Below are 14,895 nucleotides of genomic sequence, written 5' to 3' on the forward strand. Positions count from 1 at the left end.
TTCTCATTAATTATTTAACTCCAGTAATTCTCTTTCTCCCTATTTTATATCTTTTTCTTTCTTTAATTATAATAATAATATTTACAAATATTTTTAAAATATTATATTTAAATATATTTATAAAAGTAAACTTAATGAAACCAGAGGAACTAATCTAGTGCGGTAATAAAAATAACCAATCGAAATATGACATTTCGTAGATATTTTTGTATTCATTCAAGAACTTTAATTATTCTAAAAATAAAGAAAATTCCCAAATCTACTATTTTTAAGCTATGATCACTCATATATGTGCTGACACATTCCCACAATTCGTCTCCCTCTCCCATTTCTAAGTTCCAACAAACTCACTACATTGAAGCCTTCCCTACAAGCAAGCAATCTTATCTGTTTTCTACTCATCACACTTGTCATCTTCTCTTTCACTTCATATATATAGACACACATGTAGACTTATACGTGTGCATGTTTTGTGTTACACATTTTGTCTCCTGGCAGCAAGTTTCAGATATGGTTAACAAGATAATGGTAAAGCAATGTTGGATCAAGCCACTAAATGTTTGTATAAATTAATATCTATTTATCTGTTGATTCCTATATATTTGTGTGTTAACATTAGAGATGTGATTTATATTTATGCAGAAGTACTGGAGATCTATGTCAAAAAATGTGAATGTGATTAATGGGCAATTTGGATCATCGGTTTCGTCATCTCCCAAAGTGGTCACTGTTTCCGATGTTGGAGATCATCAGGGACGAACAATGTAATAAGTCTCTCTCTCTCTCTCTCTCTCTCTCTCTCTCTCTCTCTCTCTCTCTCTCTCTCTCTCTCTCTCTCTCTCTCTCTCTCTCCCCCCCCCCTCTCTCTCTCCCTCCCCCTCTCTCTCTCCACCCTCCCTCCCGCTCTCTCTCTCTCGCTCCCTCCCTCTCTCTCTCTCCCCCTCTCTCTCTCTCCCTCCTGGTTAATATGATCTCGTCAATGCATGTGTATGGATAAAAATTGCTAAACAAGGACGAAACACACGTACTAGCACAGGCATTTGCATGTTTTCTCCTTTTTTTCTTAACCTTTCAAGGATTTAAATTTGTACTATAAAAATAGAGTCAGTTCACACCATTATAAATTCGATCTCTTCCTGTCAAAACCGACCGTCAGTTCTGACTCGGTTTCTAATACTGATACATAAAATTTCGAGAGTCTATAATAATTCTCCCTCTGTCCCGTCATTTTTTACAGTTTTTTTTGATGTACCATTCAATTTTTTATATTTTAAAACTTATTAAAAATAATCAATGGCTTCCACCACTTTCCCACCTTTTCACACTATTTTTAGTCCACTATCTCCTTTTTATACATTAAATTTTAATGGGTCTCACCATTTCATCAACTTTTTTTTTCTCCTTTCACTACTTTATATATATTTCTTAACCTCCGTGCCCAAACCAAACATAAAGTACAAGTTTTCGAACTCAAAAATGTTCCGTCATGGTCCAAAAATTCATGTTATTGCAGGAAAGGAGGAGCTATAAGTGGGAAGCTAGTACTTGAGCTACTGCCATTGATGGGAATAGTGTTTGGAGCGGTGGGAATGGGGATTCACACAGCATATCATCAACTAGTTCATTCTCCTGCAGTTAAAATCTCCAAAGAGAACAGATCTTCCTTGTGGGAATTGGACCGTCCCCAGCAGATCAGACATTCCGGTGATAAATTTGTCAACAGATCTTTTTTCCGAAAATTCGGCAAGATTCATCATCAGCCTGCAGCCTCTTCCGGCAGCTCTAGCTCTCAACGGAAACCTACTTATACTACTAGTAGTTACATAAGTACTGCTACTACGACAACTACTGATAAATTAGTTAATAAGATTTAGAACTTTGGCTTTTCCATACCTGTAATCTATAACTTTTGGTATACACTAGTTAATTTTTTTAGTATTTATTTTTGTAATTCTAAAATTTAATATGCAATCATGCTTGCAAGTGTTTTTTTATAATAATGTTGAGTAACGAGTTCATCTAAAAATCATGTCATGCGTAATTATCCGCTGAAATGAAAATATAGTTTTTGATGAGAGATATGAATCGATATTATAACGATTATAAAGATAAAGAATGTGGACTTATAAATATTAAGTAATAAATATTCTCTTCATCCCTAAAAACGTTTTCTATTTGTGTTGGACACGTTTGCCAATACACACTTTTGATTATTAATATCTTTAATTTCGTATTAGTATTAAATATAAAAATTTCATTGTATTAAAGTACTCATAAATACGAATCTAACAAAATCAATCATGACATATTTGATCTTATAGAATAAACGTAAATTAATAGTTAACCGCTTACTATGAATAGTGTCAGAAGTCAAAAAAGGAGAAGTTTTATGAGACTGAGGGAGTAAGATATATGTATCAGCACATCAATCACTTTTAGTTTTGTGTACATCGCATCGATCAGTTTTATTTTCGCATTTTAATCGTGAGATATGATCAAGATAATATACAAAACAAAACTCATATCGGTCAGTTTTATTTTCATATTTTTAAGAATGTGAGTACATACAAAAATTAATTTTTTCATAAACCGAATTAGTCATACTTTACACCATAATTATTAACTAATGATTAAATAGAAACACCTAAAACAGAAAATTTAGCTAAATTTTAATCAAAAAAAATTCAGTAATTGGCTACTTTAATTTGACAGGCTCTGTTATAGAAATCGGCCGATTTTTCAAAAATCGCCGATAAATCGCTCAAAAATCGGTCAAAAATATTTGTCCGATTTGACCGATTCCCGATAAATCGCCGATAAATCATCCGATTTTATAAAAATCGTCCGATAAATCGTAAATCGGTACCTCAACCGAATAGTTCCGATTTCCGAAATCTGTAACACTGTTTACAGGTGTTAAATGTTATCTCTACCATCTATTCTGCATCTGATACATCCACAGAAATCTCCCTCTATTTATATTCAGGTACCTGCAGGTAGCAACAGAAAACATAATTTTCGAAATTTCATACCAACACTTGTCATCTACTCAGTCTCTGTCGCCTATACAATTGCATGTAGAATAGTTCCTTCATTTTCGTTTCTGCATAACAGATATATAAATGTAGCTGTACCCTTTGGCTCTCCCACAAATTCATGCTTATTGTTGGTTAATTTTGAATTATACTTCTTACTTCACGTACAATTGTTAAAATTCTAGTTTTGAATATGGCTTCCACCTGGGCAGCGGTAAGTTCAGAATTGATTTTAATGGTGTTATAATTAGATAGATCGCAAAAATGTGTACATATTATGATAGCGTTATTCTGTTGAGAACTATTTAAATGTGAGAATTAGAAAGTGTAAAATTAATATTACTTTGCATCGTTTTCATATTTTCAACATTGTATTGTTGTGTCGTGTTCAATATTACATATTTTTCATATTTTCAGTATTATGATATTTAACTGTAAAATAATATTGTTCTTGCTATTCTCACGAGTTTTTCATAAAAAGTGATATTTTATTGTGACGTTAATAACATTTAGAACATTACAGAAATACTGGAGATCATTTTTCGGAATGAAGACTGTGATGGCCTCTGCCGATGCTACAAGGTACGCGTAAACTAACACCGAAACATTTAAAATTTGGAAAATGCTTGATATACAGAATTGTGTATAAAATTTTGTACATAATAACATGTGGTGGGTTTTAATTGGAATGGGTCATTTTTATTCACATCAACGAGCTCAATTAAAACATCCCACATCAGCCCGCAAGGGTTGGCTCAGTTGAGTTGATTAAAGAGGGGATAACTATTCTCTTGGTCACATGTTCGAAACCCACGAGAGGAGAATTTATGATTACGTCTCCTGAGTTAGAGCTTGTCGGTTCAATGCGGTGTAACTGCGTGTATCTCACATCAATTGTCATGTCATTCTATATAAATTTTTATACACAATTCTGTACACCTAACATCACTCTCAAACTTCGGTAGCACATGCAATTACACTAACAACTGCAACATTCTGTGTGACAGCAAAACTGGATTTAAAGGATACCAAATGGGCACACAAAATGTGAGCCTTGGAGTGGTAACATTAGGAATCTGCATCAGTGTAGGGGTGGGCATGAGCACAGCATTTCAGCATCTAGCACATTCTCCGGGGGTGAATTTGTCCAAAAAGAAAAGACTAAGTTTCCCGGAGCTTGATCTTTCCAGTGAAGTCATGGCATCAGCTGGTAAAAAGTATGGTATCTGCAAGAAACTGGGTCAGCTCAATTACAACTTTATTGGACAACAATCTAATGCAGCTTCGCCTAATCCCTACCAGGTAATAATCTGTCGCAACCTATCTTATATATACTCCCTCCGTCCCTGATTGTTTGACACGTATTTTAAGACTATTATAAAATATAATTTCTATAATTTATTTTTATTTATTTAAAAAAAAATTAAATATTATATTTTTATTTTAAAAGAATATATTTAAGATTATTTAGGCAATTATGTTTTGCGTAAACCTTAAAACGCGTACCGGTTCCCCGTCCACAATGTAAAGAATATAGGGGAACCGAGGGAGTAATGATATTTGTACCGGGCAAGGGAGATATGTTTCAAGTAAATAATTTTTTTGCTTATAAGAGGAGGGTATCTCTCCGAATTTACTCCGTGTCCTTCAAAGTAAAAGTTTCTTTCAATACCTACGCTATATTATTTTGTAATAATTTTGGTACTAATTTGGTATCCTAGTATTACTCATAAGTCATAAATCAAACATCAATGTATAATTTATTTATTTTTTGCTAAATACAGTAAAACATCGATAAATGAATATTTGCTTAACGAATTATCTCGATAAATGAATACTACTATTTTTTTTGGTCCCAACATAATAGAGACAATATAGTTTTGATTTGGATAAATGAATATTCTCGATTAATGAATAAAATATTTTGATATCAAATATATTTATATATTTAAACCGTAAACATCAATGTGTAATTATACACGCCGACATCTTGTAAAAATCAAAACACATGTAAATATGATATATTAGTTTCTCCTTTTATAATTATTTTTTAAAATTAGCAGACTAAGCTGATTTTTTTTATTTATTGCCTGCATGAATGAAGATGTAGAGAAGTGGAAGCTTAAAATTGAGCAACCCCAAGCCCCGAGCTCCTGCAACTGCATGCTAACCCGTTAATGATTTTCTTCATTTGTATATATATTTATTATTTTACTTTCAACTCTGTTTAATAAATGTTTGTATGTAATTAAATAATAGCAATTAAGTAACTGAGAGGCCGCCAGTTGCCTTTTTCTTGTAAATAAGTGGTGTATTTTTTTGGCTAATTTTGGTTTGTTTTGATTTATTTAAATAAATGAAAGTAGTATACATTCAAAATAAAAGTAACATGCATGACTCATTATTTATTTTGAAAGTACAGAGTTAAGCACAAATTTACGATTAAAAGGAAGAAACTATCGTCGATTGAAATGAAAATAAAGATATCGATGTAAATTTACGCCTAAAAGGAAGAAACTATCGTCGATTACAACGGAGATTACAAATAACGTCGCAATTTTAATATTTTATTAATAAAAACGGGTGTCCAACAATTTATGGAAAAATCAACTTGAAACTAACAACTTCGTTACAACTTCTGACATATTTGTCTTTCCATTGTAAGATGGTTAAAATTTTGGTATGGTCGAATATGATTTTGTGATAAAATTTATGTAAATTATGGTAACTTTTATATTTAGATTCGTTTAAGTACGAACATGTGGATTAATTTTTATTATATACAGAATTTCATATTCAATTTAGGTGTTGGATTGCGTTACGACTATATATAGATTGTGAGTTTTAATTTAGAAGTAAAAAATGGCTAGAATCAAAAAAAGCAGCGCGATAATACCTCTAGATAAATAAATTTATGACATAATTATGATTTTACTTATGATAATTAATTATTGTTAATTTCGGGTTACTAGTCGAATTATGGGTAACTTAAGACAAAATTTTAGCTTACTTATGACGGATTTTCGGATACTTATGATATTATTCATCATTTTTTTAAAATAATGAAATTTTTGCAATTAATGGTTGGCTTGTGGGTCCAAGACAATGTGCCCGTTTGGGAAATATTAAAATAAGTAACTTATGACTTAAAATGATTAAGTGCGAAATAAGTGATAAGTTGATAAATACTTATAAGTTCTATAAGTGTTTGGATAAATTTACTTATAAGTCAGAATTTTTTTTTACTTAAATGAATTAAAACAAATAATTATTAAATATAATTATCTTAGTTCATGAATCTTAAATTAGAAAATATTTAAAAATTTATATTTTAAAATCAAAATTTTAGAAAAAAGTGAAAAAATGAAAATAAGTTGGAAAAAAGTACGTCACTGCCAACTTTCAACTTATCAGCTTATAAGTTGTAAATTCAGCTTATAAGTTGGGTCGACAAACACTCGTCGATAAGTTGTTAAGGGCTTATAAGCCATAAGTGGCTTATAAGTAGCATGCCAAACAGGCCCAATAACTTAGGACATATAATTATTTTAAATTAGAAACAAATTACTGTCGAAAGTATAACTATCATTACATTTCAGATGGTCCCTTTCGATTTTTGGGCTCAATGGTTGGACCATGCAAACTAGAAAGACTTTTTCTTGGATAAAGGAACAAATTATTCGATCCATTTCCGTATCGCTCATGATATATATCATAACCCGGCCATCCATTTCAAGTGCATATCCCATTTTTGCACATCAGGGTTATGAAAATCCGCGAGAAGCGACAGAAATTACAATGATATTTAACTTGTGACAATTTTATTAAGAACTCAAATCCAAAGCAATAACGTTTTTAATTGAATTGAGAACAAACTCCCTATTCAAACTACGACCTAACAAATAATATGACTCCCTTGTAAATTGATGTAAATTGATGGACAACCTTATTAGCATATCGCTTGACAAAAACAAGCTAATTTTGTTTAAACTTCACAACATCTCACGACAATCCTCGATGATCAATCCGAGATAAGATCTCATAGGGACATGACTTCTCATCGCCTGCACCATGGATTAGCAATCAGATTCCACAACTGCATCATGCCATCCTCGAGCATCCACTCAGCTTAGAAATTTCTTTCATTACCTATGCTATATATTTACTCTGTACCCTTCAAACTACAAATTTCTTTAATTACCTATGCTATATTATTTTATAATAATTTTGGTACTAATTTGATATTTTAGTATTACTCATAAGTCATAAATCAAACATTAATGTATAATTTATTTATTTTTCGCTAAATACAGTAAAACATCGATAAATGAATATTTGGTAAACGAATTATCTCGATAAATGAATACTACTATTTTTTTGGTCTCAACATAATAGAGACAATATAGTTTTGATTTGGATAAATGAATAATCTCGATTAACGAATAAAATATTTTGATTTTAAATATATTTATTTACTTAAACCATAAACATCAATGTATAATTATATACGCTGACATCTTGTAAAATTCAAAACACATGTGAATATATTAGTTTCTCCTTTTATTATTCTTTTTTAAATTTAGCAGACTCTAGCTGATTTTTTTAATTTGTTATGTGCATGGATGAAGATGTAGAGAAGCTGAAGCTTAAAATTGAGCGACGCCGAGCTCGAGCCATTAATTATCTACTTCATTTGTATATATATTTATTATTTCATTTTCAAGTTTTATTTCATTTGCAATAAAAGTTTTTATGTAATTAAATAATAGTAATTAAGTAACTGAATGGCCGCCATTTGCCTTTTTCCTGTAAATAAGTGGTGTATTGTTTTTGGCTAATTATCCCTACCAGAAAAACGGCCTTTTTCTACCAAGCAAATTAAACCAGAAAAACTTGGTAGGAAATGGTAGAGCATTTCCTACCAACCCGTAAACTGGTAGGAATTGCTCTAGGTGGGCCCAGATTTTGTACACGCAAGTACAAAAACCTACCAATATTGATGGGAAACTCAAAACTTATCAATGTTGGTAGGTTTTGACCAAAATTTGATACCGAATTGGTCCCATCAACCACGTCATCAGCCCTCACTTATTTTATTGTTTAAACTTTTTTATGAAAAAAGAAATAATATCTTCAATCTAAGACCATTTCCTACCAAGTTTGGTGGGAAAGTGTTTCCTACCAAGATTGGTAGGTTTTGGTAGAGTCTTATTGTGAAAATAACCCCACCGACCACATCAGCAGGCCACATATTATTAAGAACATATAACATTTTTTTGAAGTATAAAAAAATATTAATAATTCAGGTCATTTCCTACCAATATTGGTAGGAAAAAGACATCTGGCCGTGAAAAGCATTTCCTACCATATTTGGTAGGAAAAGGCCTGGAATTATTAATATTTTAAAAATGGACCCACCGCCTTTTTAGTTTTGTTTTGGGTGGTGTTAATAGAATGAAGATAAGATGAAAATTTAGAAAGAAGAAGAGAAAGATAAGAAAGAAGAAGAGAAAGATAAGAAAGAAGAAGAAGAAGAAGAAGAAGAAGAAGAAGGAGAAAAAGGAGAAGTTTGTTTTTTCTTCAAGAATCACTTTCATTGTAAAGATATAATTTGATCTCATTGTTCTTTATTTCAATATTGTAAGTTTTTTTTGTTCTATGTTAGTTAGGATGATATTGTGTATGATTTGTATGTATAATTTGTATATGCTTTATAATTGAAGAGAAAAAATGTGAAGTTAAATTGAAATGGTGTTTGTTATTATTGTAGATGGTGAGAAAGATGTTATAATTTGTATGTTAATAATTTATATATGCTTGAAATGTTAACAATTCCAAAAAGTGAAGTTAAATTGAAATGTAGTTTTGTTGATATTGTAGATGTCAAATGTAAACCGTGGTTGGATGTCACGTCGTATGAAAAGTGATCGCATTACATTAACGGATGAGTATAAAAATGGTGTGGAAGAATTTTTAGATTCGGCAAAAAGGTTTGGGTTGACAAAAGATAAGACGTTGTGTCCTTGTAAGAATTGTGGGAATAGTCATTGGGAAAATTTAGATACCATAAAGTTTCACTTGTATGCTTCCGGATTTTTTGAATCATATACCGTGTGGACTTTACATGGTGAGAAAGAGCCAACAACGGAGTCTCGACGGACACGTCATCGTAAACGACGTGCACCACCAATTGTGGAACCACCGGTGGACATGTTAGGGTTGTTACGAGATAGTTCCGGGCAAGATTTTTATAGCTTCAATGATATGAGGGGTAGTAATAGTAGTAGTATGAATGATGCCGAAGAATCTCCAAATTTTGATGCTTCTCGATTTTACACCGATGCCAATGAGTCGGGAGCTCCTATTTATCCCGGTAACAAAAATTATACAAAACTCTCTTTCACTACAAGATTGTTACATTTCAAAGACGTATCTCGTTGTAGTGAGAAATCATTTAATTTACTACTTGATATTATTGGGGAAGTGTTGCCATAAACTACTGGTTTCTTATTATGCAATGAAGAAAATGGTAAAAAAAATTGAAGTTGGGATATGAAAAAATTGATGTGTGTGCAAATAATTGTATGTTATTTTATAATAACGACGAATGGTGAATTTCTGAAGTAGGGATATAGTTGCCGGAAACTTAGCTTTTGTTTTTAATTATGGATGGTTGGTCAATCCTTAGTGTCCGGTAACTATGTCCGGAAATGATACAATTGTTCGAATTATGAATTGATCATGTACTGAATTCTATTTTGTGCTTGTTGATTATGTATTTGTATGTTGGTTACTGGTGTTTTGGTTTGTGTTTGGCTTTAGTTTATGGCAATGACCAGAAACAAATAATTTTTTTTGGCAAATAAATAATAAAATCCTACCAAATATAACCTACCAGAATTCCCATTACAAACCCAGAATGGTAGGTTTTGGTTCTTGCATAAACTAAGATATATAGTAGGAAAAAGTTGGTAGGAAATGTTGATCAATCAAAGCCTACTAACGTTGGTAGGAAAAAATGACACAAAACCTACCAATTCTGGTAGGAAAAGGGCTTGACTTTGTCAAAGGGACGTGCCACGTGGCATGCCACGTATCTGGGCCCCACAATCCAAATCATCAACAAGGGTCCATATTTGAGTGACGTGACAGGTGACGTGGCAGGTGATGTGGCGTACTATGTGGCACACCACATAGACTGACACTTGGCAAATGGGGGTCAATTGAAATACAAGCATCAATTCCTACCACAAAGCAATTCCGACTGGAGCAACTCCCACCAAGCCTTTTGGTACGAATTGCCCCCTTTTCCTACCAGAAATAGACCATTTCCTACCAAAATGCTGGTAGGAAATAGCCATTTTTCTTGTAGTGTATAAATAGTGAATTTTGGTTTGTTTTGATTTATTTAAATAATTAAAAGTGGTATATATTCAAAATGAAATTCATGCATGACTCATTATTAATGAAAAAAAAATAAAAGTTAGGCGCATATTTATACTATACTATTATAAGAAGAACACCCTCTATTTGGTAGTTGTTCGGTATAGTTGTTTGATACGGTAAATATCAACCGTTAGATCTAAAGACAGATAGATGAGAACCATTGGATGTAATAATCAAATAATATTATATTAATATTTAAGCTGCTCTCATAGGTTCAGGGTTCAAATCCCGTCAACAGCGTATTATATTTAAATTTTTATATTTTTTATTTTTAACAATTTTTACATGTTCAAGGTTCGAGTCCCGTGAACAACATATTATATATTATATTACTTATTTTCAGTCAAGTCTCAAATTATCATAAAATGTATATTATTATAACTTATTATGTTCTTCAATTTATTTTTCAACTATTAAAATCTATACTTATATATTAATAATTTTACAATAAAATATATTATTCAAAATTATTCGAGTGTTGAAAACAATTCGTGCATATCACAGGTTATAGGCCGGTACCTAATGAAATGAAGAATTGGACATCACGAATACCGATACACGCAAGAATATACTCCCTCCATCCCCTCAATTCTTTACATCGATCTACACGCATTTTAATACTTTTATTAGATGTAGTTGTATAACTTTTTTTAATTTTTTTTTTCTAAACAAAAATATAATGTACAAATTTTTATATAAAAAAAGAAATTTTTAAAAATGAATTACGGAGCTGTATTTTATAGTTATCTTAAAATACGTATCAAATATATGAAAGAAAATGTAAAGAGATTAAGGGACGAAGGTGGTAAATGTTATTGTATATTCACACTGTTGTGGGAGATGATTATATTGTCTATAAATAGGACGTCTCAGCTAGGGGTGTAATCGAGCCGAGCCGAGCCGAAACTGTCAGGCTCGGCTCGAGCTCGATTAAAATAGTTCGGGCTCGAGCTCGACCGAGCCAATAATTTCAAGTTTGAAGCTTGGCTCGTAAAATATTCGGTAGGCTCGAGTTCGGCTCGAAAACTCGAATTAATTCACTAAGTATTAACAAAAATTCGAAATATGATCGGTTCGACTCGAGTTCGGCTCGATAAAAATAAATAATATATAAAAAATATTAAATATTTACATAAAAATATATTTATAATAAAAGAAATTAAAAATAATAGAGACTCGATAAGACTCGCGAACCTTACGAGCCGAATAATTTGAAGCTCGAGCTCGGCTCGGTTAAAAATTAGAAAAGTTCGAGCTCGAGCTCGGCTCAATTATTTTCGGGCCGAATTCAAATTTTTTACAAGCCGAGTTCGAGTAGCTCACGAACAGTTTGGTTAGTTTACACCCTAGTCTCCGCTAGCATCTAGCCTCTGGCATGTACAACAACTCTCTCTCATTAAGAATAAAAATATTGACCCTATTGTTGTTTTCTTTTGCTATTATATCTTCTTAATATTACCACAAGTCCTTAAATTATTAGTATCAGTGGGTACGTAAATTTATAACAAAAATTAGTTTCATACAATGAGAAAAACTTTTAAGTAAAAGTTAGTTTCATCAAAAGCCGTCACTATTGGTAATATTGACCAATTAGGTTAGGTACTGCACCAGCAGTATTAATGTGGGTAAAAAGTATGGTATTGCAAGAAACTGGGTCAGCTCAATTACAACTTTATTGGACAACAATCTAATGCAGCTTCGCCTAATCCCTACCAGGTAATAATCTGTAGCAACCTATCTTATATACTCCCTCCGTCCCTCGATTGTTTGACACGTATTTTAAGACTATTATAAAATATAATTTTATAATTTATTTTTAATTTTTTTTTTATAAAAAATTGAATATTATATCTTTATTTAAAAAAATATATTTAAAATTATTTAGGCAAGCATGTTTTGCGGAAAGTCAGAAACCTTAAAACGCGTTCCGGTTCCCGGTCCACAATGTAAATAATACTTAGGGAGTAATGATATTTGGATACATAAATTAACATTTATATAGTACCGGGGCAAGGGAGACATGTTTCAAGTAAATAAATTTTTTAATCTTAAGAGAAGGTGTCTTTCCGAATTTACTCCAGTGCCCTTCAAAATAAAAGTTTCTTTCATTACCTACGCTATATTATTTTATAATAATTTTGGTACTAATTTGGTATCCTAGTATTACTCATAAGTCATAAATCAAACATCAATGTATAATTTATTTATTTTTTACTAAATACAATATAACATCGATAAATGAATCTATACTATATTATTATGAGCCAAATATGGTTTCGTTTGGTCTTGGTTACCAACTTCCTAAAATGCCTATTAATACTTTCCAAAACAAAGTTAAAGTAAATATATTTTATTTAAATAAATTAAATCATGTATTTAATATAATTACAAACTCTTTGAATGATAATCCTACTTGATTTCTAATCGCACTCAACTTCTTTTTCACTTTTTTCGTAGGTAATTAAACACTTTCAAAATTAATTTTAATAATTCAAATTTAAAAATAACAATTTATTAACAAATCAAGAACACATTAAAAAAAAAATATCACATCATTCGCATACACCAAATCAACCGCATACACTGCTCTGATAAGCGTCCACGGTCGGAGGACTTTTTATTACTTTAACTATTTAGAATTTGAATCTGTCAATAACAATAACACGATATATAAATCATTACCTTTGTCATGAATTTCAATAAAACATATTTATTATCTGCTATAATTTAATTTTATATAATAAAAAATAATAAAATAATAAAAATAATAATCAGTCCGTGCGTCGCACGGGTTATAAGCTAGTATTTGTTAAACGAATTATCTCGATAAATGAATACTACTATTTTTTTTGTTCCTAACATAATAGAGACAATATAGTTTTCATTCGGATAAATGAATAATCCCGATTAATGAGTAAAATATTTCAATTCCAAATATATTTATTTATTTAAACCGTAAACATCAGTATATAATTATATACGCTGACATCTTGTAAAAATAAAACAAATGTGAATATATTAGTTTCTTCTTTAATAATTCTTTTTATAATTTAGCAGACTAGCTGACTTTTTATTTTATTTTATTGCGTGCATGAATGAAGATGTAGAGAAAGTGGAAGCTTAAAATTGAGTCCAGCCGAGCCGAGTTCCTGCCGCGCGCTGCATGCTACCCGATTAATTATCTACTTCATTTGTATATATATTTATTATTTCATTCTTAAAAAAACTTTTATTTCATTTGTAATAAAAGTCTGTATGTAATTAAATAATACTAGTAATTAAGTAACTGAATGGCCGCCAGTTGCCTTTTTCTTGTAAATAAGTGGTGTGTTCTTTTTGGCTAATTATAAATGGTGAATTTTGATTTGTTTTGATTTAATTAAATAAATAAAAGTGGTATACATTCAAAATGAAATTCATGCATGACTCATTATTAATGAAAAAAAATAAAAGTTATACGTCTATACTATACTATTATAAGCAAACACCCTCTATTTGGTTGTTGGTCGGTTATTCAGTACAGTTGTTTGGTACGGTAAATATCAACCGCAATATCTAAAGACAGATAGATGAGAACCGTTGGATGTAATAATCAAATAATATTATATTAATATTTAAGCTGCTGTAATTGGTTTAGGGTTCGAATCCCGTCAACAGCGTATTATATTTAAATTTTTATATTTTTTATTTTTAACAATTTTTACATGTTCAAGGTTCGAGTCCCGTGAACAACATATTATATATTATATTACTTATTTTCAGTCAAGTCTCAAATTATCATAAAATGTATATTATTATAACTTATTATGTTCTTCAATTTATTTTTCAACTAAATCTATACTCATATATTAATAATTTTATAATAAAATATATTATTCAAAATTATTCGAGTGTTAAAAAACAATCCGTGCATATCACGGGTTATAAGCCAGTACCTAATAAAATGAAGAATTGGACATCACGAATACCGATACACGCAAGAATATACTCCCTCCATACCCTCAATTTTTTACATCGATCGACACGCATTTAATACTTTTATTAAATGTAATTGTATAATTTTTTTAATTTTTTTTCTAAATAAAAATATAATGTACAAATTTTTATAAAAAAAGGAAATTTTTAAAAATGAATTACGGAACTGTATTTTATGGCTATTTTAAAATACGTGTCAAATATGTGAAAGAAAATGTAAAGAAATTAGGGGACAGAGGGGGTAAATGTTATTGTATATTCACACTGTGGGAGATGATTATATTGTCTCAGCTAGCATCTAGCCTCTTGTACAACTCCTCTCTCTCTCATGTTGGTTGGCTAAATATAAATGAACTCTCTGTAGTTATATTAATAGGACCAATTGAGCGCGATGAGATAGCTCAAGTGGTTAAGAGCTTATCTCTTGTCGTCCCAGGTT

General features: G+C 30.9%; 2 protein-coding genes across 3 annotated transcripts; both read left to right on the forward strand.

Moving 5' to 3' along the window:
* Positions 1–430: 430 nt before the first annotated feature.
* Positions 431–2,014, forward strand: LOC141689854 (uncharacterized). Its single transcript, XM_074494345.1, has 3 exons — positions 431–528; positions 643–764; positions 1,514–2,014. Exons 1-3 carry the CDS (start codon positions 466–468, stop codon positions 1,872–1,874), a joined length of 546 nt encoding a protein of 181 aa, XP_074350446.1. The 5' UTR covers positions 431–465; the 3' UTR covers positions 1,875–2,014.
* Positions 2,015–3,105: 1,091 nt separating this feature from the next.
* LOC141689855 (uncharacterized) lies at positions 3,106–13,882 on the forward strand. Of its 2 annotated transcripts, none has more exons than XM_074494347.1 (4): positions 3,106–3,249; positions 3,559–3,617; positions 4,043–4,337; positions 13,583–13,882. In XM_074494347.1, exons 1-4 carry the CDS (start codon positions 3,229–3,231, stop codon positions 13,586–13,588), a joined length of 381 nt encoding a protein of 126 aa, XP_074350448.1. In that variant the 5' UTR covers positions 3,106–3,228; the 3' UTR covers positions 13,589–13,882. The 2 variants fall into 2 exon arrangements, with proteins under 2 accessions (XP_074350448.1, XP_074350447.1); XM_074494346.1 differs by lacking the exon at positions 13,583–13,882 and adding an exon at positions 5,140–5,413 and having other exon boundaries at positions 3,110–3,249.
* Positions 13,883–14,895: the final 1,013 nt, after the last annotated feature.

Source organism: Apium graveolens, chromosome 10 (genome assembly GCF_009905375.1).
Source record: "Apium graveolens cultivar Ventura chromosome 10, ASM990537v1, whole genome shotgun sequence".
Lineage (NCBI taxonomy): Eukaryota > Viridiplantae > Streptophyta > Magnoliopsida > Apiales > Apiaceae > Apium > Apium graveolens.